Here is a 24,496-nt window from a genome sequence, read left to right as displayed (position 1 = left end):
TACGGAGTTTGGCTAACAAATGAGCCTGTCCGCGGGCAGGCGGGTGGATTTGCTGCTGCAGCTCCAGTGGGCAGCTGGAAAGTAACTCAGCATCCTAGAAAAAAAAATACGCAGGCAACTGGGATCTCCTCTCTGCAGGGACATCCCTGCATCCCACAGGCCAGCCTCACTGGACATCCCCACACCTCCTGGGACAGCAACCCGGGAACGCCAGCATCCCTGTACCGCCCTGACCTGCCACGGGAACAGCCCCCCATCTCCAGGGACACCCCCGTCCCAACGCCGGGAAAGCATCGAGGGCACCCCCGCATCCCTTTGTCCCCGGGACAGCATCCTGGGCACCTCCGCATCCCTGTCCTACCTCGGGACAGCATCCTGGGCACCTCCGCATCCCTGTCCTCCCCCGGGACAGCATCCTGGGCACCTCTGCATCCCTGTCCTCCCCTGGAACAGCATCCTGGGCACCTCCGCATCCCTGTCCTACCCCTACGACAGCATCCTGGGCACCTCCGCATCCCTGTCCTACCCCGGGACAGCATCCTGGGCACCTCCGCATCCCTGTCCTTTGCCAGGACAGCATCCTGGGCACCTCTGCATCCCTGTCCTTTCCCGGGACAGCATCCTGGGCACCTCCGCATCCCTGTCCTCCCTCGGGACAGCATCCTGGGCACCTCCGCATCCCTGTCCTTTCCCTGGACAGCATCCTGGGCACCTCCGCATCCCTGTCCTCCCTCGGGACAGCATCCTGGGCACCTCCGCATCCCTGTCCTCCCCCGGGACAGCATCCTGGGCACCTCCGCATCCCTGTCCTCCCCTAGAACAGCATCCTGGGCACATCCACATCCTTGTTCTCCCCCGGGACAGCATCCTGGGCACCTCTGCATCCCTGTCCTCCCCCGGGACAGCATCCTGGGCACATCCACATCCTTGTTTTCCCTCGGGACAGCATCCTGGGCACCTCCGCATCCCTGTCCTCCCTCGGGACAGCATCCTGGGCACCTCTGCATCCCTGTCCTCCCCTGGGACAGCATCATCGAATCATAGAATCATAGAAAAACCAGGTTGGAAGAGACCCACCGGGTCATCGAGTCCAACCATTCCTATCAAACACTAATCCATGCCCCTTAGCACCTCATCCTGGGCACCTCCACATCCTTTCGCCCCCCTCAGCCCCCGCCGCCCCGCCCCGCCGGTGCCGTCCCGGCCGCGCGCCCCGCTCGCTCCCGCGGCTCCCGGCGCCGCTTCCCCGCCCGGCTCGGCCCCTCCCCGCGGGTTTTGCCCCCCGGGGGCCGGCGGGGGATGCGGCAGCGGCCGGCGCGGCCCCGGCGAGCGCGGAGCATGGCCAGGGGGCCCGGGGCAGCATGGCCCTGAGCGCCGCCCCCGCCGCCGAGCCGCTGCCCCGCAGCGTCTTCAAGAAGTTCCTGGTGATGCTCTGCTCGCTCCTCATGTCCCTCTACGTCTTCTACTGCCTGGCCGACCGCTGCCAGACCCTGCCCGGCCCCATCATCGCCGCCTCGGAGGACGAGGAGGAGGGCGGCGGCGGCGGCGGCGAGCGGGGCGCGCTGGGGGGCTCCGCCGAGCTGCCCCCCTGGCAGGCGGCGGCGGCGGCGCGGAGGAAGCGGCTGCTGCAGCGGCTCAGGCAGCGGCGGCGGCGACGGGAGCGGGGGGGGGACGGCGGCGGGGGGGCGGCCGGGACGGCGACAGGGACGGGGAGCCCGGCGAGAGGGACGGGCGGGCTGGCGCTGCTGCTGGGCGAGGGCGCCAAGCGGCTGCCTCAGGCCGTCATCGTCGGCGTCAAGAAGGGCGGCACGCGGGCGCTGCTGGAGTTCCTGCGGGTGCACCCCGACGTGCGCGCCGTGGGCGCCGAGCCCCACTTCTTCGACCGCAACTACGAGCGGGGACTCGCCTGGTACCGGTACGGGTGCCCCCCCCCCCCCCCCAACCCGTTCCCCGCGGCTCCCCGAACCCACTCCTCAACGTTCCGTTCCCTTCCCTTCCCTTCCCTTCCCTTCCCTTCCCTTCCCTTCCCTTCCCTTCCCTTCCCTTCCCTTCCCTTCCCTTCCCTTCCCTTCCCTTCCCTTCCCTTCCCTTCCCTTCCCTTCCCTTCCCTTCCCTGACGCTCTCCTCTCCCGTCCCCTCTCTCTCCACCTGCTCTCCCGTCCCAGCACCCAGTTCCCCCGGCCCCTCTCTGTCTTTCTGTTCCCTCATCCCTGTTCCCGAATCCCCCAGACTCCTCTTTCCCCGGATCCTCCCCCCCGACTCCCCCAGTGCAGGGACCCCAGGGGCTGCAGGGGAGGGGGCAGGGGGTGCCCCACCTCCCCGGGATGCTGAGGCAGAGCTAACATCACCCCGGGAGCGCAGTTCCCCCAGTATCTCGCTGCTCCTTGCCTTTTCCTGGGGGGGGCGAGGGGCTTTTCCAGCCCTGTGGCTGATCCTGTCTCCCAGCTGAACCCCCCGACCCTTGCAGAGCACCCCACGGTCACCTCCCGCAGCCCCCAGCCGTTCAGAGCAGCTTTCCTAGATGCAGCGTGGAGCAAAAATGTATTTCCCATGCAAATGTGTCAGCAACCCGGTAATGAAAAATGCCAGTTAAGTTTCAGGAGCGCAACCCACGCGCTCGCCTTGCTTAAGAAATGAGCAGAAAGGTAGATGGGGTTATTCTTTTGGCATATTAGTGTTTCATTAAACCAAAAAGGGGGGCGTCCCCTTTAGAACAAGACAGTAAATGTTTAAGTCAGGGTTTCAGGTTCTCATTAGCATTGTTGAAATGTTTTCCTGGTGTGTTTTAAAGTTAATAGTGGAGCGTCCTCTGGCAGATTCCTATGGAAAGGCTTGGTTAGAATGTGGGCAAAACTGCCTTTTTGAAGCACGTGTCTATGTGTGTGGCTTTCTTGAATGAACAAGCAAAAAGGAGAGGATTTTGGGTACCTCATGACTTGTTTTATGTTCATGCTAAGCCCAGCTCTATGGAGAGCAGAGGATGATTTGGGCTCAGCTTGCAGTGGCTGTATGGAAACGTGGAGTAGGATAGTGCTGCCAGTCCGAGTGTTTATGTAAAAGTCTTCCCATGTGGAAGGGATGAGCTTGTGTGCCTGCCGGTGTCAGAAACACGCTGGGTTTTTGCAGGCAGCAGAGTGTGGGTTCTTGGAGAAGAAAGATTTCCTTTTGTGTGGGCTGAAGCTGTCTACGGCGTTATATTTTTAGTGTGTGCTTATCCAATTTCTACATGCTGACCCTGTATCAGAGAGGAAACACTAAAAACGAATCTGAAACACCTCAAGAACTTTAATCAAGGCTTGACTTTGAAAAATAAAGATATGGCTTGGAGTGGCATCTCCTGAAATTTATGGTGGCTATGCAGAAAGGCTCATTTATCAAAGATGCTCTGGAAGCCTTGAGGAGCAGATGGTGGTGGGACAGACCCACTCCTGGAAACGGTGCCTGAGCGAGGAGTGCAGACCTCGACAGAGGAGGAGCCACAGGCACCGAGAGTATAGTACAGCCCTCAGTGTAGGGGATTTAATTTTCCAGAGGTTTGGTCTTGTTCTGGCAGCTCTTACCCATTCGGGTGCTGCCCTGTGGGCTGTTTGTGTAATCATTACGTTTTAGCATTTGGGACGTGAGCTCTCTCCCATTAATTGCTGCAGTTTGTTTGTTCTGCTATTGATGTACTGAATTTCACCAGTATTTTTTTTTTATTAGCCGCATGAAGGCTGAGGTACAGGGAATGCTTTGTGTGGGATTATTCCTTTGAGACCTAATCTTGACAGCTTTGCTTGTATGAGTAATCTTTACTAACACACAGAGTCCTGGCGCGATGGCAGGGCTGCGATGTCAGCCCACTGGTAACCAGTTACCAGCATGTTATAAATACTCATTTATAAAATATCCATCTCTCTCCATGGGTTTGCTGTAATCTCTGCTGAGGGTTCAGTGCTGGGGAAACAGCCAGATGTTTGCCAGGGGTCCTGATTTCTTATCTTTGGCATCAGAGGCTTAGGTTTCACGTGCATTTCTGTTTCCCGGCAGTCAGACTAAACAGCATCATTACAAGGTATAAACAGTTGGGTTGGCTTTCAGCACCCTCAGGAAGCCGGCACGGGCAGCGGGTGCCCAGTCCGAGGGAACAAAACGCTCTCAGCGGTTTGCAGTGACACAGCCTTGCGAAGAGAGAAGAGCCAGCCAGCCTTCCCGGCTGACGGTCGGTGTCGCTGGTGGAGTGTCACAAGGTGCCACACCTGGAGCATGGCAGAGCGGCTGCTGTGTCTCGAGTGTGAGGGGAACCTGGTTCTTCCTGGAAACAAAAGAGCAGCTCCTGTAAGAGTATGAGGGTGGAGAAACAGGGGCTGAGCTGCAGCTGCTGCAGCAGGATGATGCTACTGGAACGGCCAGTTGGGTGGTGGTCTCTGTAGGGTAGGAGCTCACAAGGCGCAGGCTTGGCACGTGGAAGCCCTGGCACCTGCAGGGGTGCCGCACGGTGCACAAAACTGCTGCCCATGAAATCAAACGCAACAATCGCTCGGCTCTTACAGCCTGCACTGTAGGAACTGCTGAGGGCTTATCTTATAAGAAGCAACTTGAGTGCTTTAGTTTGCTAAGTGTGACACCTCGGTGTGTGGGTTGGGTATCGAGGGAAGTTGTGTGCCAAAAGCAGCTTTCTCCACTTGGGGTTTGCAAGTCCTTTCTTCGTGCGGGGACAAAGGAGGGAAGGGGCAGTCTACAATGCTCCCATTGACTTCCCTGCACAGCGATCTCTGCTCCAGCCCTGAACAAGGCTATTGAGCGAACAGAGTTCAATAGCAGGTGAGCACGGGTTGTAATAGAGTTCAGCTGCCGTCCCCCACCCCACCGTACAGCCCAGGGAGAACTCCAGGAGTGGGGGCTAAGCCAGGCAAGTGAAAAAAAGTCTGGATTAAAAAAATAGATCTGTGTCTGCGGGTGCTATTGGGTGTCTGGCTGCTTCCCTCTGATCCTTTGTTAGTCTCGCACTGATTGAGCCGCCTGTTTGAATGTTGTTATACTGTCAGTCACCCCAGGAACGTTTATTTCCGATGTTTTAATCTCCCTGCCTCTGGAGCACCGATGCCAGTTTCACAAGCGCAGAGCCAAGTGAATGTCATTACACTACAGTTTATCCAGGGGAAGAAGAAAGGTGGTTCGAAGTTACTTTGTCAGGTTGGGAGTTTAAGTATTGCTCCTCCCCAGTACTTCCAGAGATGGGGAGTTCTGTCTCCTAGTTAATGTCCTCTTGGGATTTTTCTCCATTTTTTTTTTTTTTATTTTTCATCTAGGCAACACTGATGTTTCTGAGTGAAAAGGTACAGAGAACATCTTGGTAAAAGAGACCTGGAGGAAAAAGAGTTTGTGTAGGGGGGGATGTGCTTACAGCAGCTGTGAGCAGCTGCATCCCACCTTGTTGTGCCGTTTCCCAGCCTCTGTGCCTGAAGTCATGGTGAAATTGGAGCCCTGGGGATGGAGAAGCCGGGCTGCTCGCAGAGCAGTGGATGGCCTGGAAGTCCGTGGGGTTTTGTGGCCACTGTAATTGAGGAGCACAGTTTGGGAGTGCTTTGTAACCATAGAAATTGGATGGGAGCATAGGGGACAGGATGGACAATGCCAGGAGGGACTTCAAGGGTGTGGGTACAGTTCATGAAAGGTGGAGCAGGACCATCCAGCCATCAGGAGAAAGGCCTTGCTGCAAAACCCTATGGAGGAGGGACATGCTGAAGTTGCCTTAAAGTGATTTTCTCCCTCGCTTTTCTTCACCTGTCTTTGCAGTCTCTGCAAGGAACACCAGATCTTTGTGTTCAGGGTGTGCCCAGCCGAGAATATGGGCTGTGCTGTAGGACATTGAGTTTGAGCCAGTTTGGATTTTCTGCTCCCTGCTGTGCTCATGGCTGCTTGTAGGAAGGTCTTGTTTAGCACTGCCTGCTCCTTGTCCTAGGAACATCTCATCTCCCAAACACATCTGAACTACTAATAGCATCAAACGCAGCCTGCAGCATTTTCTCTGGAAATGGCAGCCTTGGACAACCGCATGCTGAAGAGGATCCAGATCCTTGTTTATTTATTAGTTGCGTAATCAGATACCTCCCTGTTGCATGTTCATTGTGCCAGGTGCAGTATAAAAAGGGAACAAAAGCTGGTCTTGGCCCCAAAGCACAGGTAATTCACTGGGAACAGTAGGTGGCGATGAGCTGGGGGTGGGTGCAAAAGACAACGGAGAATGTGTTGGTTGGGCAGTGTGGGTCTCCTGGACAAGGAGCCATTGGCAATGAAGGATAAGGTGGGTTTATGGGTGATTGAAGGGACCTTCCCCTTTGCTCTTCTCCAGCAAGGAGAAGGAGCTTGTTGGAAATGCTGATGAGAACAAGGCTGGGGTCATTGAGCCTGTTCTAAAAAGACAGTAACTGGTTCTGGTGCTCATGTGCTTTGCTGCTGCCGTTGTGCGTGATCTAGATTCAGATACTCCGAGGCACGTCAGTAAAGTTTTGAAAGTTTGAAGGCTGACACCCTACTGTTAGGGAGATACCTTGGTGTGCCTCTGTTTGCCCATCTGCAGAGTGAGAGGGTGGGTGGTCACTGCTCCGTGCTGCAAGGGTGGGTCAGGAGGATTGTGGCTGTGGCACTTCTCTCTTGCGCAGACGTAAGGTGGTGTGTGGAGCCTGGGCTTATTGGGCTTTGATATGGGTTAGGTAACACCCAAAGCAGGTGAACCCCACCAGAGCTGATGGCAAGGTCCTGCACCTTTGCACAGCATCGGCTCGATGTCGTCTTGTGGTGAGATGGAGTGCCATCTAGTGCGCACACCTGACAGGTGGCACCATCCAGGGATGGCACTGGCCAACACACCTGCCCTGAAAGATGTAACAGCAAAGACCTGGGTTGGGTTCTTTCCTCTCTTACTCCTTACGTAAACCCCAAAGGGTTATTATTTTTGGTGATAGTTTTAAGCTTGCTTTTGGTCAGGGGTTTGTGATGACCAGTGAGCTCCTGTGTTGGCATATAAGGAGAAGTCAACCCTCTTCCTGTTACAAAGCTACAAAATAAGTACATAAGGTTTTATTGGACTCTTTTTCTCATCAGATCCTGTAGTCTGCATGGGGATGTACTGGGGAGGTTCAGAAGTCAATAGACTCTTTCAGTACTGCTTTTACATCTTGGTCCATAGGGTGAAGGAAGCTGGAGGGATCAGCACTGTCCACATCCACCTCATGACTCTGCCTGGGCCTGGGGCACTTGGAAACGCGCTCCCGTGACCCTGCCTGCTGGTGCTGAGCAATCTTGCAAATATGGCCTTGACTGTCCAAGACGTTGTCAGCTAAATTCATAGAGCTGAGTCTCGTGGAAAGCAGCGTGAAGCTCCAGCTGGCTGGGGCAAGAGGCCATTTATGGCAAAAATTGTGATGCTCCTCAGAGAAGCAGCAGACTGTCTCTGCTCAAACCACTTGTGCTCCTTTAAGAGTGGATCTTGCAACTCCTCACCTATGGCCTCCTGACTTCATCTCTGCTGCCTTTGAGGGGGCTCCTGGGGGTCATTAGGTGTAGTCTGAGGTCCAGGGCCATGCTCTGGCCCCACCATCACCACCGATGTGTCTGTTCACCACAGCCGAGCTAGGGTTTCACTGCAACTGTTTGAAGTCTATAATAAGGGCAGTTGGGTCTGGGGAGGGGGAAGGGAGCTCATGCCTTTCCAAAGAGTTCAGAGCGAACAACAAGTGATCAGAGAACCTGAGAATAACCCCTGTGAGTCCCCTCCCTGGTGCAGGCATTAAACCTCCAGAGCTGCTAATTATGCTTTCCCCTCCAAGAGTCTCAGGGTAACCCAAACCACTTTTGCAGAGAAAGGGCAGAGGCTGGTGAGGGGGAGCAGGGGTGGTTGTTGTGGCCATAAATCTTTGCAAATTCTCATTGCGTGCAGGATTATGGAAGGGGAGTGGATTAGGTTGTAGTTAATGTTGCAGTGCTGGAATTGGATGCGGGGGAGTCCTACCCCTCTACAAAGCCCCGTGTGGGTCAGTGGGGTTGTTCATGCCTGGTGTGTAGGACTGGGGCCTTCCCATGGATCGGGACAGTGACCAGTGTCTCTGCCTGTCTTGTGCATCACCCATCTCCTGGGAAATACAGTTTTTCATGGTTTGGAGTTTATTTTTAACGTCCAAACTCTGTCTTCCTGAGACCCTGCAAGCAGGAGGATGTGAGCAGGATGGTGCCCGCCGTGCGAATGTCAATAGATTTACTCAAAAAAGTGAATTATTTTTGGTGTTTCTTTCATCAAATGATGTTATTCTGCAAGAGGAAATCTTTCAGCAAAAGAAATCGCCACTTCCCTTAGTGCATGGCAAGAGCATCCTCCTTGTTTCCTGGAATGAGGAGATCCCCAATGTGCTCCTTCTGTTGTAACACCATCTGTTCAGAGATGCAAAGATCCTGCCTAAACTTCCTCAGGCTCAAGGCTGCTGCCAGGTTGGTCTCTGGTGGGAGATAGAATCATGGAATGGTTTGGAATGGAAGGGACATCAAAGCCCATCCAGCTCCACCCCTGCCATGGGCCGGTCCGTGCGTTAACTCAGTGCCACAGCCATCAGCAGCATTGATGGGATGGAGGATGCTCCACTCTGCCAGTGGGGAAACAAGCAGAAATGCACCCAGAGGAATGAACATGGGACCTCTTGGCATCTAGGTCCATTCTGCTGTTGAGTTCCTCTAACCATGGTAGAAAAGGAGTCTATCTGGTATAAGCATCAGTGAAGGGTGTTGAGTGTGTGCTGAACTTCTCTCAGCATCATCTGCATCACTCCTGGACTGGGCTGCTCCTCAACCTGCTCCATGTGCTGATGGTTATGTAAAGTTCCCTTGACTCCTCTTACAAAGGTTGCGGGTGCTAATCCCCATGTCCGGGCTAACTTCCAGCTCAATTAATTCTAGTCTCTGTGTCTAAAAATGAGCTCTGCAGTTTCAACTGGCTCAAGTCATCTTTATTCCCCATCCACAGACCTGCTGGGCACCGTCCTGCCGGCAGAAACCCATCATGGGTCTCAGGGCAGTTGGCTTTTGATGGCTGGGAAGTGGTCTTTCTTCTCAACTGCAAGATGATTTGGGTTTTTCTCTGTCCAAAACTGCATATCACGGCAAGGGATGAAGCTTGCCTGTTCTCATGCACTGCGACATCCTTGTTCTCATGCACTGCTGAACTGTGCTGTGGGAATATTAATATTTGGCTATAGATGTTTGTCTGGTACCTGGGTGAAAATGGTTGCTAGCTCCTTTGTCACCTCTGAAGACAGGAAAAACAAAAGCCAAGTCTCGCTGCATACAAGAAGCAGAGCGCAGGTAGTGACATGCAGAGCTGGGTGAGAGGAGCGTGATTTGGGGTCAACTGTTGGTCAGCCACCTCTGGGGCAGAGCACACAACCTTGCGCACGTTGGTTCTGCCAACGTCAGGCTGCTCTGTGTGTCCTGTCCCAACCAGCTTCCCCAGCAAGGCAGGGTGACGTGGAGGAAGAGGAGGAGGAAGATGCCGAGCACAGGCACGTGTGCACAGGAAGGCACTGATGCCTTGGGGCTCGCACTTCCCCAGCCTGGCTGTGTTACGGGTGGCAGGGGCACTGACCATCTCTCCCCCATCTCTCTCATGGCAGCTTTACCGGGTTTCTTACTTTGCTGACACAGGGAGATGACACAGCTTTAGTAGGTGCTGGGGAAGTCCTTTCCATCTGCTTCTGGGCTGGAGGCCATCTCTCCTCCAGCCCTACTGCTGCTGCAGCATTGGCTGCATCTGCAAGTCCACTTCATTGCATCTTTATGTCCTTGGGTTCTCACTGTCCATCTCACGTTTCCTTCTCCTTGTGCCCGCACACAGTGTTACTGAGTGGCCGTGAGCTGTGAAACCCTCCCAGGAAGGTAGCTCTTGAGCTCTTCTAAAGCCTCTCCCTGCAGCCTCGGTCAAGAAGCTGCTGAGCAGGAGATTCCATGAGGTGACAGCAAAGGCAGTGGCCATCCTTCTCACGTCTCCATGTGTGCCATCAGCAACAGACCAGAAAGAAGCAGAAATAGGGACTTTGTCAAACAGCGTGAGGTTAAATTGTGAAACTGGATGCCATGGGAGGTTTTTTGGCTAAATGTCTCTGAAAGAGCTCCAGAAGTACCTAGCAAAGGAAGATGCACCAGGAGCTGTTAAGCATGAGGGACCAGAAGCAAAGAGCTGAGCCTCAACTGGGAGGGACCCAGGGGTTTGCTCCTGCTCCTGGCACAGGGATTAACCTGTGGGTCAGGGGTATGCTAGCGTGACCCAGAGTGGTTCATCTTCCCGTAACTGCTATCAGGGAAAAATACAGTCAGTGTTATTTGGTTAGAGATATTTCTTTGTGAGACGGGGTGAATTTTTCAGGTTGGCAGTCAATGGCTAGTGGCTGAGAGCAGAGAAGAGGGTGTTGCAGTTTGCACCCATGGTCTGGGTCATTTCAGCACCATTGAATGCCTGCACCTGAGCAGCTCAGATGCTGAAGAGCCTGGGGGGTCGTGCATCTGCATTAGTTCATACCAGAAAAAAAAAGACACTCTTTATTCCCTACAGGCTAGAGAGAGCTGGGAAAGCCTGGCTGAACTTTCTGAAGCATCCTTTGGGATTTATGCACTTTATGCACCTGCAGTGACAGGATTGCTGAGCTCCCATGGGCGGCATGAGCATTGCCATGGCATGAACATGTGTCGCCAGTCTCTTTTATCATGTCCAGGGCAGATTAGGAGGCTTTGAGACACCCTCAGCCTTGCTGGGTGGTGTTGAGCAAGGGCCTGTTCTATCTTGTGCCTCAGTTTCCTTATTGTGAAGTGGGGTTATGCTGATGAGCTCATAAGAAAATACTGACGTTGTGGGTAAAGGTGCTCCTATGGGTCTGGGATGGGCTTTCCTGCAGTCAGTGAACACCAGGACCCACCTGTTCAGCACCGCCCTCTCTGAGTTGTGTTTGCTCTGACCATAGGCAGGTGCAGAGCCTGCGCACAGTGTTGGACACAGACTTACACTTGGTTTAAATGCTGTTTCCATATGTATGGAGTGTGATCCCTGCTCAGCCCAGTGTGGAACCTGGGCTCGGGGTGGAAGCAATCAGCCCCCAGAGCTGCCTTTGCAACAAGTCTGGATGCTGCCGTGGCTGCTTGCTCCTGGCTCTGCCTCCCTTGCTTCCTAGCAGCAGTAAATCTGCTGGAAGAGCCTCAGAAATAAAGAGTTTAGGAGGACACACAAGCAGTTATCCTGGGAGCCTCCGAAGGGGCTGAGTCAGGGGAAAGGACATCATGGCTTGACCCTGATGCAGTGCACAGTGTTTAATTGATTTTGACCGGTTCCAGTGCCATGGGTCAGGGTCAGCCCCAGGCAGCGAAGCCCTTCGAGGTGTCACAGCCACGTCATTTGGCTCTTTGGACAGGTTGAGCTCTGCCCTGCCTGCACGGGGGGCCACAGCCCTTTGTCACATCACAGGGACCTGCTGCCTCTACCACATGAAATGGAGGTGAGAGGAAGAAATTGGTGTTTCCCTATCACCGCCTGCCTCTGCCGAGCGGTGGGGCAGCAGCTCAGCTCCCTGGCACCAGCATCACAGGTGGTTCTTGCAGCAGGGAAGAGACGAAGCCGTGGGCTTGATTTATCCATCAGGACCCACCAACCTTCCCAGACAAGATGTAAAACCTCTGGTTTCCTAGTATATCTCTGGATTGCTTGGTACATAAGAAATATGCTATTGCAGCGCTGGCTTTTTATGTTATTGATTATTTTGAGGCAATATAAGCATCTCCCCAGCACATGGTTCTGCTGCTTCTCGGCTGTGACCCAGAGCAATGTCCCCAGCCCTGCACTCACTCGGAAGCTGCCTTGGGCTTGCTCATGTTGTAGCCCTGGGAAGGGAGATGGGAAAGGCATCGGGGTGGTGATCGCAGTGGTGAGGAAGGAATTTGGGTGTGTTTCCTGTGGCGTAAATCTGACTTAAAATTGCAAGCAGCTCTGGATTTTATAAAAGCCCTGAAAGCAGTGCTTAGCTTTGTTGCCCAAATCCAGCACCACTGTTACAGCTGGTGTAAGCCCACTCCTGCCTAAGCCTTGGTGACCTGCAGAGCTGTGCTCAGCCGTGGCTGCTCCCGTTGGCTTTCCTGGCCATCATCCCCACTGGGGACACCACGGAATGAGTGGAGTGGAGGAGTCTGGACTCAGACTGGAGCACACTGGGTGTTTCAGCATGAATGGGGGGATGAATCCTTCTCCACTCCATCCCTGGGATCTTCTGCTGAATAGCCCATGGTCAGCACAGGGTGGGTGCCCCGCTGGGTCTGGCCTTCGTGCATGGTTTGACCCCTTTGTCTTCCCATCAGCAAAGGGGTCCAGAGGAAGCTCTGTCCTGGCTGGTCTCCTAAGCCAGGTTTTAAATGCACAACATACCCTCGGAAAGGACTTGGAAGGAAAGTGCACCATCCCCTCCCTGCTCTGTCTTCAGGGAGGGGGCACTTACCACAGCCACCTACTTTGGAGTGGAGCCCTGAGGTGGATCCACTTCTGTCCTGACCAACCTTTCCCAGCCCTCTCCAAGCCCTCAGGTCCCCAGAGCCGTAAAAAGGATTCCAATCAAATCCTGGGGATGAGGAGAAGGGGGAGACCAGGCACTCTCTCTTCCTTCTCTCCCCTCAGGCATCCCAGCAGACCAGGGGTGGGCAGAGCCACAGCCAAGGGTCCCTTGCTGGGAGCCATGGGGCTCCCAGGGAGAAAAGGGCCAGGAGGGAGCTTTAAGGAGTGATTAATGGCCTCATCCACAGCAGGGCCATGGGTCAAAGAGGCTCAATTATTTCCTGGTAATATTCCTGCTGGAGGGCATGATAAGCCAACACGGCAGATGCAGGTCCACCTGACCGCAGCTTTGGAGCAAAAGGATGATGGGCCACCCCTGAACTCCATTCATGCTCTCCTCAGAGGACTTTCAGGCACAACCATGTGGCTCACCCTGACGTTGCTGTCTCAGGCACAGTCCCCCCTTGGCATGGATTTCCAGGAATGCTGTCCTTAGCATTTCCCATTAGGCAAATCATAGCCGTCATATGGTTAGGGGAAAAATTGGATTTGCCTTGTAATCTAATCAATGTTAAATAACAGTAATTCTAACTGTGAGGCTCCATGTTTAAAGTGCTGCTGGTCTCTGGGGATCATCAGAGTTATTTAATCTAATGAAATCACTGTTACTGTCTAATGAGGGTACAGCACGGAGATGTCTTTTTTGGGAAGGAATGGTTAAGCAATGGACAATGAGGGCAAATATGCAGAGGCAGTAAATGGGCAGAGTGCTGTAATCGGAAGGTTTCACCTGGTTGAGACCCAGAGCTCTTTGACTGCATCTCACTGGCAGCTTTCTAGTGGGAGCTGTTGTTGCTCAAGGGAAATTGGTGGGGAAGGTCCCTCCCATCACCTCCCTGGATGCCACCATTTCCCTTTTTCTGGTCCAAGGGAATACACGTTTTCACCCATCTCAATACTTGATCTCACAACTTGCTGTTCCACCCAACAAGCTGCTGTCTATGTTGGCTCACCCTGTGCTGTCTGGGCTGTGTTGTCTGCTGGGTTTTAAGATGTTTTCCCCCAAAACTGCTGTACTTCTTCCATTTTCATTATGTAGTTTTCCCTTATCTCCTTTTTAGAGGGAGATAGGACCTGCCTCAGTTCACATTTCTCATGCCAGCTTCCCAGCAGTTTCTGACCCACCAGTCAATTCAGTCATTATGGAGCAAGCCGAGGCGTATTGAGCCAGTTGCTCCACTCTGCGCTGAACTTATTGTATTCAATTATATTTGGGGCTGCATCAGGAGCAGACAGGGACCCTGCTGCTGTCAAATGCCAGCACGGTTGGATCCCGCATAACCAGGGAGTGTTCCTTCCCTGTAGCGCATACTCTAATTGCCCATTATTTCTTTAATAAGACTGGGGCTTACTGTACATCACTTTTTTTCTGCGAAAATCTGAGCCATTAGAGCAATAAGTGGCAATTACCTTGTGAGCGGTGTGGTGTGGGAACCCAGCACAGTGTGTCCCTGAGGGAGGCTGGAACCTGCCTTTCAGGAGCAAACATCCACCAGAGCGGCTTTGTAGGGAGAGCTCAATGTCTGACAAGGGCATCCAGCTTCCTCCAGAGGGAGGATGGCCCCCATGGGTGCTGGGGGCTTGACATCTGGGGCTGGTGGGCATGAAGAGGGGTTGTGGCTCTGCACATGCTGCTGAGTTCTCTCAGGACGTGTTCCCTATCCAGTGGCTGGGCTTCTCTGAGCAGCTGGTCCCCAAGGAGTGTCTTCTCCCTGGAAAAAGAGTCCTCATGCTGAAAAAAAAGGAACATATCTGGTAATTTAATCCTATTAAGCGCTCCTAAAATTACATCTCTGCTGAAAACAGCATGCCAGAGGTCTCTGGAGGAGCAGATACAGCAGAATCGATGAGGATTTGGGGCAAAGGAGGGATTTCTGGAGGAGGGACTGTGGGACGTGCCAGCAGGGAGATCTGAGAGCTCTGTTCCTCATATGCCACCCTATCCTCTGTGACCACAGCCTGGCCAATGCTTCAGGGCACCAGCCTTTGCCCCCACAGGAACAACACCCTGTCCTCAATGCCAATGTGGATGAGCCATGGCACAAGTCCCATTGGTGTGGTGTGGGAGCACAGGCGATCCACCATGCACTAACAAGGAGGTCCGGGAGCTGCTGCTGGTGAGCGTGGTCCCTCTGGGCGGCTCCTCAGCGACAGCCGGGATGTCTGTGTTCATTATGCACATCCCTTTCATGCTGCCTTCATTATTCACATGCTATCTAGTGTCATTAAGATATCAAGTTCATTTAGGTACATCCACATTGGCAGTTTAATTATGTCTGGGTACCACTCTGTATTTTATTCATGGACTATCTGGGGGCGGTTGTCAAACACAAGCCTGGAAGATAAAGGTTTGGTGGCTGCAGAATGCTAATGTCCTGCTGATTCCCTTTTGACAAATACACATGCCAGTTATTACCAAACTGATTATTTCATTCATTAACACCACATACATTAGCTCCCTTCACCCACTATTATTGTATACATTCATCTTTTCATAAACAATTACCTGAAAATGTTGGGAAGGGCAAGGACTGGGGAATTAATCCTCTGATGGGAAGTTCCTGATGTGGTTTGTAACAAGGTGCTGGGGGGTGTGGAATGCTCCATTGGCGTGATCGGTTCATTAATCAAATTATGGACAATAGCACATCACATGTGTGCCATGTTTCCCAACAATACCGAACCCATTTGCATTGTGCCGGGTCTCGGCGGATGGGGCTCCTTGTCCAGTGTCTGGTGATGGGGGAGATGAGCTGAACACCAGAGACCCAGCAGGACAGCTTGGAAAGCATTCGATGAGGTCGGACCGTGGTGTGCATTTCTCATCTGCCCTTTTTTAAATTATTGTTAGTAGTAGTAGTATTGTTGTGAGGAACATTTCCTTGCAAAGAGGTTCTGTGTTTATTGTTTGTGCCTTTTTTTCTGGCTTTCTTGTCTTGCTTTCCTGGAGTTGTAACTTTCCATGACAGCATTAGCAGAGGTGGTGGGGATGATGAAGACACCATGACCACACAACCAGCCGGGGAACACAGACCCCGGGGATTCTTTCTACTTTTTTTCAGCTGTAAAAGGCTGGTGGTAGAGGGAAAGAAATACAAGGAGACATAACAGTGAAGGATAACCAAACTCATGAAAAAAGTGATTTCTGCAGCTTTCTTAGAGTTCATGGTGAAACCTAGTAGAGAGGACTAGCAACTGCTTACCCAGCTGGAGGTTGCTCTTGTGGTCTGGATCTGCCACAAGTAGCATCCTCCAGCACATTATGTCCAGCATTAACTTGTGTGGAAGGAATCAGACCTGGAGCCACTCTCAAGTATTTCCCTTGAACGCACAGCCCACAAGGTCTTAGTGTGTTCTTGGTCCTGCACTTATTTCTTTACATTCCACTGTTTCCAGCAGCAAGCTCACTTGCTCTGGCATGGAGAAGGAGCAGCTGCAGGAGGCCTCCAACACAGCCAGAATCAATTCAGCTTTTCACTCAAGCAGGCATGCTCAGAGAGTAATGCTCCAGGGGTCACACTTGTGCACTCCTCCAGTGCAGGGTTTGCAGACTAAATAAAGGCTCTGAATGCAGTTTAAGTGCCTAACTCCCTTAGGCTCCTTTGAAGAAAAGCCCCACTGCAATAACTAACAAGCTTGCCCTATGCTTTGGCAGAAGCATTAATATTCCTTGCTATCTCCATGAATCTCTGATCACGCTTCAAAATCTTCATCTCCAGGGGTCCTGTTTAGGCTTTCCAAAATGGCCTGAGAGCAGGTGTCTCGCTGGTTCTTGGGGAGACCTGTGCTCCCAAGACACAGAATCACTTTTCAACCCCCCGACTCTGTATTGGGATGGAAAGATCACACCAAGCCAAGGGTCCCAGTGCTGCTGCTGCTCTGCGAGGGACGATGACTGTCCTGATGGACCATGGTGTCACCATGGAGTTGAAATCCCTGCTGCTGTCAAGAGTATCATAGAATCATTTAGGCTGGAAAAGACCTTTAATATCACCAGTGTGAACTTAGCTAGTTTTTCCTGCATTTTCTTACATGTTCCCAGGTGAGTGCAATGAAAGATGGCACACATGCAGGCTGGATTTTGTCCTCTTTGTGGATGCTGAGAAATGAGGCGGGGAGGAAGGTTGGTCTTGCTAAGCAGTCTCTGCATAAAAGAGCTCTTAGCAGGTCAGCCCTGGAAAATTAGTGGCTGGGGGTCATCTTCAGGAGCCTGTCTGAAACCCCAGCCCACACCAGTGTGGTGCTGAGTTTGTTGGCCTGGATCCAAATGACTCAAATTGATTCAAGCTGAGGTCACTAATTGGCTTTCTTTTCTTTTCTTTTCTTTTCTTTTCTTTTCTTTTCTTTTCTTTTCTTTTCTTTTCTTTTCTTTTCTTTTCTTTTCTTTTCTTTTCTTTTCTTTTCTTTTCTTTTCTTTTCTTTTCTTTTCTTTTCTTTTCTTTTCTTTTCTTTTCTTCCATTCATATTCTGGAGAGCACTTTTCTGTCTTTCCTTTTTTTTTTTGTGGTTTGGTGTTTTGGGATTTTTTGTTTGTTTGTTTTTTTAAGTTAATGAGCTGGGTTCACTCTTACAAACTTTGGTGCCAGCTAATGCCCAAGCAAGAGCCCCCTTATCTCCTCCACCTCCCCCGTGCCATGATGTGAAGGTGACTTGGTCCCAACCTATGGACCAGCCAGCCTTCAGCAAGATGCTGTACAGTTTCCTCATGAAATTTAGATCTGCTACAACTAAAATGCCCTGAAATATGTGAGATGACACTGTGATACGGGGATAGACAGTGATGCATTCCCTGGGAGGAGGTGGAATAGCTGAGCACAGAAAAAAGCTCTTAATGCCTGACCCCATGAGCTGTGGCTAAAATCCCTTAATAGACACTAGGGCTGGAGGAGGCCAAGGTGTGATTGCTTGGCATAGTTTCTTCAGCACTAGCCTCTGCCTTGCCGAGAACTTGCAAATGAGGCTAGGAGAAATCTTTTTAAGCTTTCTATTTTCAGGAGACTTTTGTCCTCTTTGCACTTGACTGCTTTGCTCCGGGAATGAAAGTAGGGAGCCCTTTCCCAGTCATTAAAGTTTCATTTTGCAAAAGGGCGAAGAATTGGCACAGGAAGGATGAAGAATGACTGTGAGAGTAAACTCCATATATTTTATATCATAGCCTGGGGACAGGCTCTCTTTTTTTTTTTTACAATACAGTTTGAGGATTTTTTTGGCCTTGCAGCAGGAGGAAATGTGTGATGATATAGAAGGAAGTCAATTCTCAGCATAATTTAAGAGACTACTTTTGTTCTCAAAAGCAGGGGAGGAGTGGGGGGCGGTGATCCTTTAAGGTGTCTGGCTCCTTCCTAAAGCTCTCTGATGCACACATGAAGCATCTCCAGCAATATGGTGCATGTCACAGTATTTCCCCAAACTTCATGATCTCTCCACAACAGTATCTTGCAGGGTGGATGCTTTCCTCTCTGCAGAGAGGGGAGAAAGCCTGTCTGCTTGCTCTCACCAAACCTTGGCAGGCCTGGGGGAGAACGGCTGGGAAGCTGCCCAGTGGAAAAGAACCTGGGGTTGTTGATGGTGGCTGAACATGAGCCAGGGGGCCAAGGTGGCCGAGAGCTTCCTGGCTTGGATCAGCCATGGGGTGAGCAGCAGGAGAAGGGAAAGGATCATCCCCCTGGGCTCAGCACTGGTGAGGCTGCACCTCGAACCCTGAGTTCAGTTTTGGGCCTCTAACTCCAAGAGATATTAAGGGTCTGGAGTGTGTGCGGAGAAGTGGAACGGAACTGGGGAAGGGGCTGGAGCCCAGGGGTTCTGGGAGCAGCTGAGAGACTTGGGGCTGTTTAGCCTGGAGAAGAGGAGGCTGAGGGGAGACCTCATTGTTCTCTGCAGCTCCCAGAAAAGAGGTTGTGATGAGGTGGGTGCTGGGCTCTGCTCCCATGTAACCAGTGATAGGATGAGAGGAAATGAGCTCAGGCTTTGCCAGGGGAGGTTTAGATTGGATATTAGTAAAATGTCGTTACTGACAGAGTGGTGAAGCACTGGCAGAGGCTGCCCAGGGCAGGGCTGGAGTCATTGGAGGGGTTCAAAAATTGTGTGGCACTTTGGGACAGGTTTAGTAGGCACAGTGGGGTTGGGCTGGCGGTTGGGCTGGATGAGCTTAGAGATCTTCTCCAATCTAAATGATTCTGTGATTCTATTCTATGATTAACCTGCAGGGACGTGAGAGTTGCCAGAAATCCCAGAGAGTGGCCACATGGCCCAAGTGGATCTCACCCTGCTGCATCCACTGCCCATTTCCAGTATTTCCCTACCTCCAGCTTTCCAGCTTCACCTGTTTAATTTCACTACTTCTGTTCTTGCACTCACTATGTCCTTACTTCTGGTCTCTGAGGTCTGGCAGGATTTCTCCTCCTCCAGAGGAAGGAGGATGAAGAACTCTTTTTTGTTTTCCCCAGTTATTTCCATTCAGTGGTTTTCTGTACCCTTCCAATTCCCAGACAACATTTTGTCCCCCTTCACGTTGCCTGCAGCTTCTCAATCGCTGCTCCTCTCTCTGATTTGGGTCCCCATCCTACCTCCTCTCCCATCCTTCTCCTCTTCTTCCAGGAGAAGAATGCAGTCTTCCACTGGACTGGAGGCTTGCTGGTGTGCCCTACAGGAAGATCTACAGGAAGGGTCACAGGGAGGATCCAGGGAACTCCAGGCCTGTCAGTCTGACCTCAGTGCCAGGGAAAGTCATGGAGCAGGTGATCTTGAGTGCTATCATGAAGCACATGCAAGAGAACCAGGTGATCAGGGCCAGTCAACACGGGTTCACAAAAGGCAGGTCTTGCCAAACTAACCTGGTCGTGTTCTATGGTCTCGCCTACTGGATGAGGGAAAGGCTGTGGATGGATCTTCCTGGACTTCAGTAAAGCCTTTGACACAGTTTCTCACAGCATTCTGCTTGAGAAACTGCCACCTCTGGCCTGGACAGGCGCACACTCTCCTGGGTGGAAAACCAGGAGATGGAGGGCCCAGAGAGTGGTGGGAAATGGAGTTAACTCCAGCTGGAGGCCGGTGACAAGTGGGGTTCCCCAAGGCTCAGTGCTGGGTCCAGCCCTGTTCAATGTCTTTATCAATGACCTGGATGAAGGCATCGAGTGCACCCTTAGCAAGTTTGCGGACGACACTAAGCTGGGTGGAAGTGTGGATCTGCTGGAGGGTCAGGAGGCTCTAAAGGGATCTGAACAGGCTGGACCGCTGGGCTGAGTCCAATGCCATGAGGTTTAACAAGGCCAAGTGCCGGGTCCTGCACTTGGGGCACAACAACCCTGAGCAGCTACAGACTAGGAGAAGTCTGTCTAGAAAGCTGCCTGGAGGAGAGGGACCTGGGGGTGTTGGTTGACAGAGACTGAACATGAGCCAGCAGTGGCCCAGGTGGCCAAGAAGGCCAATGGCATCTTGGCTTGGATCAGAAACGGCGTGACCAGGAGGTCCAGGGAGGTTATTCTCCCTCGGGATTCGGCACTGGGGAGACCGCTCCTCGAATCCTGTGTTCAGTTCTGGGCCCCTCACCACAAGAAGGATGTTGAGGCTCTGGAGCGAGTCCAGAGAAGAGCAATGAAGCTGGTGAAGGGGCTGGAGAACAGGCCTTATGAGGAACGGCTGAGAGAGCTGGGGGTGTTTAGCCTGGAGAAGAGGAGGCTGAGGGGAGACCTCATTGCTCTCTCCAACTGCCTGAAAGGAGGTTGTGGAGAAGAGGGTGCTGGCCTCTTCTCCCAAGTGACAGGGGACAGGACGAGAGGGAATGGCCTCAAGCTCCTCCAGGGGAGGTTCAGGCTGGACATTAGGAAAAAAATTTTCACCGAAAGGGTCATTGGGCACTGGCAGAGGCTGCCCAGGGAGGTGGTTGAATCACCTTCCCTGGAGGGGTTTAAGGGACAGGTGGACGAGGTGCTGAGGGACGTGGTTTAGTGACTGATGGGAATGGTTGGACTCGATGATCCGGTGGGTCTTTTCCAACCCAGTGATTCTATAATTCTATGATTCTATGCCTTGCTGTGAGTGTGCATGGCTGATGGTGCACTAGTGTTTGTGCCTAAGAAAAATGAGGCAGACTTTGAAAACAAGCAAATCACATTATATATTGCAGGCAATAATGTAGCTCCCAGAGGACAGAGATAATATAGTGAGAGACAAAGGAACAATAGACTTGGCTGGCCCGAGTCCTCACTTGATTGTGGCTTTTCTGGAATTATTCTTGGCTTCCTCTGTGTGAGCGGTGAATCGGGCCTTATTGCTGATAAGAGGTCAGGATGTGTCCTGGGGACTGTGGCAAGGATGTGCATGGTCCTGTACAGGAGCCCTTGGCGTACACATTGCTCGCAGGGGGAGGTTCTTGCCCCACAAGAACAGCAAAAGGATGGGGATTATTTTAAAGCTGGCTGTGATTTTCGTTGTTTGGAGAAACATGCCACTGTCTGAGGGACTTTGTCCAGAGAACTGTGTGGATTTGCATTCCAGTTTAGGGTGGGGGGGAAGCAGCAGAGAGTCCCTGAGTTCCAGATGCAGAAAGAGGCATCGGGATGTAACCACGGTCATTAATATGTTGCACGATGCTTCCCCCCACACCGCATCTGAGGCTTGGGGTGCTTGCAGGACCTAACAGGGCTATTCATTCCCAGGTCTGCAGGCATGCGGGCAGGGGCAGCAGGGCCAGGTTAAGGCAGAGGCAAAGTACCACCAGCTTTTGAAAAGATCCCACCTGGAATGTTCTCCTGGGGGCTCCCCAAAGTTCCCTCTGCAGAGGTAGCCAGTGCTTTGAGATTTCCTTCCTTCCTTCCTTCCTTCCTTCCTTCCTTCCTTCCTTCCTTCCTTCCTTCCTTCCTTCCTTCCTTCCTTCCTTCCTTCCTTCCTTCCTTCCTTCCTTCCTTCCTTCCTTCCTTCCTTCCTTCCTTCCTTCCTTCCTTCCTTCCTTCCTTCCTTCCTTCCTTCCTTCCTTCCCTCCTTCCCTCCTTCCCTCCTTCCCTCCTTCCCTCCTTCCCTCCTTCCTTCCCTCCTTCATTCTCCTTCTTTCTCTCCTCTCTCTTATTTCTTCTTTCTTTTCACCCTTTTTTTCTCTTTTCCTTTCTCTTTCTCTCTTCTGCTTTTTCTTTCTGTCTGTCAATCTGTCTGTCTGTCTTTCCACCTTTCCTAGCCCTCAGAAAATTTCAGGAAGGCATCAGTTGTCTTTAACACCCAAAGGAAAAATCGAAGGGAAGGGTTCAATTACTCGCATGACAAATGAGTCTCCTAACCCAGCTCTATCCATTTGCTAGTTGTGCTTGTTTTAAAACTGAATTATAGAGACTGCACATTTTTCTGGAGACAAATGCATTAATTTTTCTCAAAACAGACAAGAGGGAAGCAGAGGGAAAATAAGATAATAAGAGTTTCCAGAGTGATTTATATGTCTTTGTGAAAAATAACGGGAGCAGGCAGTAGCGCACACCAGCAGCCCATGGGGGAAGGGGCCTGGGGGGCAGGGGCAGCTGCAAGGGAAACTGCCAGGAGTCCAAGTACGATTGTTGGTTTTAGATGATATAAGATTACTTTATGTCACTAGCTGGCTTGAAAAATCTCTGTATATACACACATAAAATAGTGCCATACGGTGCACTTAGAATCAGCACAGGCTTTACTGTTTGTACAGGAAAGGATTGTGTTTCCTACTGGCTTCTCCCAGCCCTTCTTCTTCTGCCGAACGATAAACTGAGACCTATAGCAAACAAAGTGGGGGCTACATTTTTTAACAGATTTGCTCTTGCATGTATTTATTATATAGGGCAGGCAAGCCCCCCCCAGGGCCGCTGCCTGCGCTCCTAGGCAAAAAGCTGGGGGGGAGGAGGGGAGGTGTGAGTCTATTTTTCTTTATCTGTTCACTTTGGTTTGATTTATATGCTAAAAGAGATATTTTTATTATAGCGCATAGTAAATTGGGTTTCTTTATTGCTCATGAGAGCTGTTTTCTAAAATTGGACTACTTATATAGTACACTGATTGCGATGTATTTCTGATCTTAACGTCTGACTGGAGGCTATAAAAAAAATATACCAACTTGTATTTTTTTGCAAAACTACAACTTCTTGTGAAATAGGGTGAAATGGGTCACTTTTTCTCAAGAAGATGTGGTGGCACCCAGCAGTTCCCAGGAAATCATCTTGGTTTAGCAAGTAAAAGCTTTTGGTGGGATCTGGAGTCGGGCAGGTTTTGAAGTGGTTTTGTGGTTTGCCCATTGCTGCAATCCATGGGAAACAAATCCAGGAGGCCAAAGACCACCAGGGCTGTAGCACCTATGCTGGTGTTTCTCTCCACTCACTTATAGGGATGATTCAGTGAATAAGATTCTTATGAAAGACATTGATCTGTTGGGATATGTCCAGAGAAGGCCACGGAGATGATCTTAGAGCTGGAGCACCTCCCATCCAAGTCCAGGCTGAGAGAGTTGGGGTTGTTCAGCCTGGAGAAGAGAAGGCTGTGACGTGACCTTAGAGCAGCTTCCAGTACCAAAAGGGCCACAGGAAATCTGGGGAGGGGCTCAGGATCAGGGAGTGCAAGGATGGGGTGAGGGGAAATGGTTTTCAGCTGAAAGAGGGGACATTGAGATGAGATCTTAGGGAGAAGTATGTTGCTGTGAGGGTGGGGAGGCCCTGGCCCAGGTTGCCCAGAGCAGTGGTGGCTGCCCCATCCCTGGAGGTGTTCAAGGCCAGGTTGGATGGAGCTTTGAGCTCCCTGATCCAGTGGGAGGTGTCCCTGCCCATGGCAGGGGGTGGAACTGGATGGGCTTTGAGGTTCCTTCCAACCCAAATCATTACATGATTTCTATGATTCTAATTTATTCCCCGTTGGTTTCTGAGTAGAAAATCCTGGGGCACTCAGACAGATATGAGAGCAGAGGGAGGCTGGAAGTGATGCTTTAAAGCGAAACCTAAATCCATTCCAGGGCAGGTGGTTAATTGTATGGTTCAATCTATTCGCCCAATGTGAATCACATCCCATTTGCCCATGGTGCCAGGGGAACAGGATTGCCATTCATTTTGCTAAAAACTGGGCTGAAATTTCACTGCATCCTCTGGAGCTCCTACGTGAAGCTTCCCTGTGATAAGGATTTGTGGTCCTCAGCGGAGGATCACTCTAGCTCCAGGGATGGTGGAGAGGAGAAACAATAGCTCCCATGGAATGGGGATAAGCTGTCAACACTGTGTTTGTTTGCACAATCCAACCTATCATCTTTGAATCATAGAATCATGGAATTATAGAATCATGGAATGGTTAGAGTTGGAAGGGACCTTTAAAGGCCATCTAGGTACAACCCACCTGCCATAAGCAGGGACATCTTCAACTGGATCAGGTTGCTCAAAGCCCTATCTAACCTGGCCTTGAACACCTCCAGGGATGGGGCAGCCACCACTTCTCTGGGCAACCTGGGCCAGGTCCTCCCCATCCTCATTGTAAAAAAATTCTTCCTCTTCTGGAGATGCTTTGGTGGATGGCAGCATCCACTTCTACCATTCCAAAACGAGGTACCAGGTTGTGTCTTTGGGTTTGGGCTCCCTCTGCCCCAAATGTCCTCCCCTACGCTTGGAGGAGGGGGATATTTTGGGGGGTTTCCAACCTCCTGAAAGGGCCTAATTGAAGCCTAAAGAGATTTTTCGCAGATTCATGGCTTTTCAAAGGAGAAATTTGCATATTAATAAGAAACTGTTCAGACTGATTGGCTTAATGTGTTTAGGGTAAGTATAATTAAATGTCAAGGGAAATATATCATGAAGTAATGAGGCTGAAGCCAATTTATCAAAAAAATGAATCCTAGAGAGGGAGACACTTCCAATAATAAACAGTTCTTTCACTTTCCTCTTTAAGGTGATTTGC

At 51.5% G+C, this 24,496-nt stretch overlaps 1 protein-coding gene across 1 annotated transcript in view; it reads left to right on the top strand.

Moving 5' to 3' along the window:
• Window positions 1–1,329: 1,329 nt before the first annotated feature.
• LOC138728755 (heparan sulfate glucosamine 3-O-sulfotransferase 3A1-like) overlaps window positions 1,330–24,496 on the top strand; it is a 36,374-nt gene continuing 13,207 nt past the window's right edge. Inside the window, exon 1 of the mRNA XM_069872356.1 lies at window positions 1,330–1,915. Within this exon, the coding sequence (XP_069728457.1) occupies window positions 1,362–1,915 (554 nt within the window). The 5' untranslated portion in view covers window positions 1,330–1,361. The remainder of the gene's footprint in view (window positions 1,916–24,496) is intronic.

The sequence above is a fragment of the Phaenicophaeus curvirostris genome, chromosome 19 (genome assembly GCF_032191515.1).
Source record: "Phaenicophaeus curvirostris isolate KB17595 chromosome 19, BPBGC_Pcur_1.0, whole genome shotgun sequence".
NCBI classification, from domain to species: Eukaryota; Metazoa; Chordata; class Aves; order Cuculiformes; family Cuculidae; genus Phaenicophaeus; species Phaenicophaeus curvirostris.
The sequence above is the reverse complement of the archived record's forward strand: the minus strand, read 5'-3'. Positions and strand labels throughout refer to the sequence as shown.